A 4195-nucleotide genomic window follows, 5' to 3' on the forward strand; every position below is an offset into this window, starting at 1 on the left:
ATACCAGTATTTCTTTTGTGTTGATGTTATTCATATACATTACCTCAACTAACTGCAGAATCAAAGTATCTTTTTTTTTTTTAATTTCATGATAGAATGGGATAGACTATTCATCCCGCATGGCTGCAGTGCAAATACAAAACGTCCACAAAAACAAGGTAAAATCAAATGAAAACAAGAGTTGTTGAAAAATATATCAAGGAGTAGTTAGTTTTATTTCACATTAATATTCACTGTTTTAGAGTTACAACTGGCTATTTGGCGGCATCCAGTGGCAGATAGCTGACACAACCCCAGTAAGAGCCAAAAGAACAAGCACACCACTAGAATGCTATTCTTTAACAGATAAGGGACATAATAGCACATAACTGGTGCAACCAGCTGCCACTTCAGTGGTGCCATTTAGACACACAGCTACAAAGTAAAATACAACACAGAGACAAAACATGAGCTTTAAACATACATGTAGCAGACATAGCATTGCACCTAGTCTACAGCAGGAGTGCCCATTACGTCGATCGCGAGCTACCGGTCGAAGGTCAGGGTGTGTCAGTCGATCGCCAGCCAGGCTTTAAAAAAAATAGACCTAAAAATTACCGATCATCAATCTTCACCAACACATCACTTGATTGACATTCACGGCACCCGAAGGTCTTGTGGGATGACGCTGGCTGCAGCGAGATCATTATTAAGAAAAAATGACAGAGAGTAAGGCGACAAACACTTTAAATTTCAACAGACTCACGCGTCGTACCTTCCGTCGAAATTCTAAAGGCCGACTGCACAATTCCCATCTTCAAAATAAAAGCCCTGCTTCATGCGGGTCATTTTTTCTTAATAATGATCTCGCAGCAGCCAGCGTCATCTCACAAGCCCTTCGGGGGCCGTGAGTGTCAATCAAGCAAGCTACAGAATTTGCCGCCAATGTTAGATAAATAAGATGCCAAAAACCAACCACTTTCATGTGGTATTGTATAGAAAGGAGGACTTTTATTCTCCTCCATTCAAAAATGTGGGCGTTATCAGCACTACTGTCTGATTCCAATCAATGCAAGTCATCAGAATCAGGTAATACACCAACTTATATTCTTGTCTTCGTGAAAGAAAGACTTGTATAATCATTAAACACATTTGAATTGTTAACAAAAATGTCTCTTTCATAAATAAATAAATATCAATGATATATATGAATGAGGTAGATCCCCTCGATTTGGTCAATTGAAAAGTAGCTCGCCTGCAGAAAAAGTGTGGGCACCCCTGGTCTACAGCATAACGATCTGATATTTGCAGTATCAATATTTCAGAATCAATATGCACATCACTACTATCTAGTAGCCTTACTATCTAGAGATGTTAGCGCAGTTAAAACAAACTTGCAGGGTGACTCAAATTTGAAAATGACTAAAATACTAAATGTATTTATTTATATATATATACATACATATATACATACATACACACTAGAGATGCACGGTTTGCGGATAAACCGCGGGTCGGGCAGGTGACATGACGAAAAAAGTGATTTTAATTAGATTCGGGCGGGTGGCGGTTGAACCATACGGAAATATTTGATAAACATGGTTCTGGAATTTTTGATTGATTGGTACTTTTATTAGTAGATTGCACAGTTCAGTACATATTCCGTACAATTGACCACTAAATGGTAACACCCGAATAAGTTTTTTAACTTGTTTAAGTCGGGGTCCACGTTAATCAATTCATGGTAAATCCATGGGAATTAGTGTCCTTTGCCATTCAAAGAGCCATTTAAGACCCGTGTCACAAAGCGAAGAACACAATAGGAGACGCTAATACTCTCTAGAACAGGGGTTGGGAACCTTTTTGGCTGAGAGAGCCAAGAAGCCAAATATTTTAAAATGTATTTCTGTAAGAGCCCTATAACATTTTTTGTAACAAGATTGTTATTCTGAAGCTAACTGTGGAGGGGGGCGTGGCCTGCGGGCCTGCAGCAATGTTGCCAGCGGGTGTTGCCAGGATCAGCCTCGAAATCAGCGACAGGTGCGTAGATGGGCCATCTGGGTCTTGTTATCTAATCACCTGCCGCTCGGTTATAAGCAGAAGCCAGGAGGAAAGACGGGGTTGCAGCTGGAGCCAAAGCACAAGCGAGGACAAAAGACAAAAAGACAATTGCTGGAAAGCAACTGAGAGACTTATTGAAAAATAAAACGATATTGTAACCCTGAAACAGGCTCTCATGTTGGTGCTTGGTGGTCTGAAGAACCCCCAGGAGGGCAATCCCCACACTAACCAAGAGTAAATAAATAACTTCCTACCATTAACGCAACTTCTTAAACAGGTGCGGTAGAAAACGGATGGATGGATTAAAAATGCATGAGAATGTTTTATATTTTGAACATTATTTTTAACACTGTGATTACAGGTGGAATTATTCATTACTTATCGTGTTAAGCAATGTCAGCTCAGATTTATCCGAGAGCCAGACGCAGTCATCAAAAGAGCCACATCTGGCTCTAGAGCCATAGGTTCCCTACCCCTGCTCTAGAATGACTGCCGAGAGTCACCCAAATATTAAGTATTAGGGTGTGCTATGAAGCCATTGGCTTTGTCGCCTTCTACAGCATGTACCATCTGCTTGTCAGTCTGGCAACATGTTGTGTGCGGCTTCCACAGCAACACGCACACGACTGCAAGGCATACTGGGTGACACAGACTACACTAATGGTTGTGATATAAACAATTTTAACACTCTTAGTAATATGCGCCACATTGTGAACCCACACCAAACAAGTTTGACAAACACAATTCGGGAGAACATCTTCCCAGTAACACAACATAAACGCAACACAACAAATACCCAGAATCCTTTGTATCCATCTATTTTATACACCCCGCCAGCAACATACCCCGCCAAAATTCCTACAATGTGAATTCCTGGATGTTTTTTTCACATTCTGTTTCTCACAGTTGAAGTGTACTTATGATGAAAATTACCGACCTCTGTCATCATTTTAAGTGGGAGAACTTGCACAATCGGTGGCTGACTAAATACTTTTTGCCCCACTGTATATATATTGCACCATAAAGTGTAAACAACTCAATAAGTTTGACTGGATTTAGACCCGTTTTTGACATACATCATATATTTACACAGCGTATTATAAGCATTTGACTTTTAAACATTTTATAGTTGTGATATGATGTACATGTGTGAATACATATAGCTGTTTGTAAAATTTGGTGACATGATATGTGGTAAAAAAGTGATCAAGACTTATTTTAGTCCCTCAGAATGAAACATTCGGCCACAGTGTTATTCACTTTATGTCTAAGACAAAAATTGTCTAATGTTTCTTTATATTCATCAAATTTGTGCCCTTTTAATGTATTAATAGTAAAATGATTTAACATTACAATTGTTTATTTTCATTGTAATATTTTTAAAGAGGTCTTCATCGTCAAATTAGATGTAAAACCAAAAAGAAAGATCGTGATTGGTTGGAGTTCATCGTGTCAAGCGACGGAATTGAAGCTCCTCCCACATGTCCTCTTTCAGGTCCGTGGTCATGTAATGAATAGGCCGATCGCGTCGACATTGCAGTATTTAGACTTTGAGCCCACGCAAGTATGTCAGGACGAGGCAAAGGAGGAAAGGGACTCGGCAAAGGAGGCGCCAAGCGCCACCGCAAAGTCCTCCGTGATAACATCCAGGGCATCACCAAGCCCGCCATTCGACGCCTGGCTCGCCGCGGCGGAGTCAAGCGTATCTCCGGCTTGATCTACGAGGAGACCCGCGGCGTTCTAAAAGTATTCCTGGAAAATGTCATCCGCGACGCCGTGACTTACACCGAGCACGCCAAGAGGAAGACTGTGACCGCCATGGACGTGGTGTACGCGCTGAAGAGGCAGGGGCGTACTCTCTACGGCTTTGGCGGCTAAGCATTCACATCGGAGTAACTCCAACGAAACAAAAGGTCCTTATCAGGACCACCCACATAACTTTTAAGGGGCCCATTTTTTCCCACATAAAAGAAGTGTCAGATGGGTTCTAATTAAGGGTGGGTATCGATACCTGGGCAATATCGCAAATTTACCAATACCGGAAGTGTCATCTGATGGGGGCGGGCCTTCGGCGTATCGATACTTTTGAAAAACATATTTGTACTTCTGCTTTTATTAATTGATTATGATAATAATACAACACAGGACAACGATT

The 4195-nt window shown here is 41.0% G+C and overlaps 1 protein-coding gene across 1 annotated transcript in view; it reads left to right on the plus strand.

Annotated features, from left to right (window-relative positions):
• LOC133557606 (histone H3-like) overlaps positions 1–3929 on the plus strand; it is a 5629-nt gene extending 1700 nt beyond the window's left edge. The window contains exon 2 of the mRNA XM_061908190.1: positions 3606–3929. Within this exon, the coding sequence (XP_061764174.1) occupies positions 3606–3918 (313 nt within the window). The 3' untranslated portion in view covers positions 3919–3929. The remainder of the gene's footprint in view (positions 1–3605) is intronic.
• The last annotated feature ends 266 nt before the right edge of the window (positions 3930–4195 follow it).

This window comes from Nerophis ophidion, linkage group LG08, assembly GCF_033978795.1.
Source record: "Nerophis ophidion isolate RoL-2023_Sa linkage group LG08, RoL_Noph_v1.0, whole genome shotgun sequence".
Taxonomy (NCBI): Eukaryota; Metazoa; Chordata; class Actinopteri; order Syngnathiformes; family Syngnathidae; genus Nerophis; species Nerophis ophidion.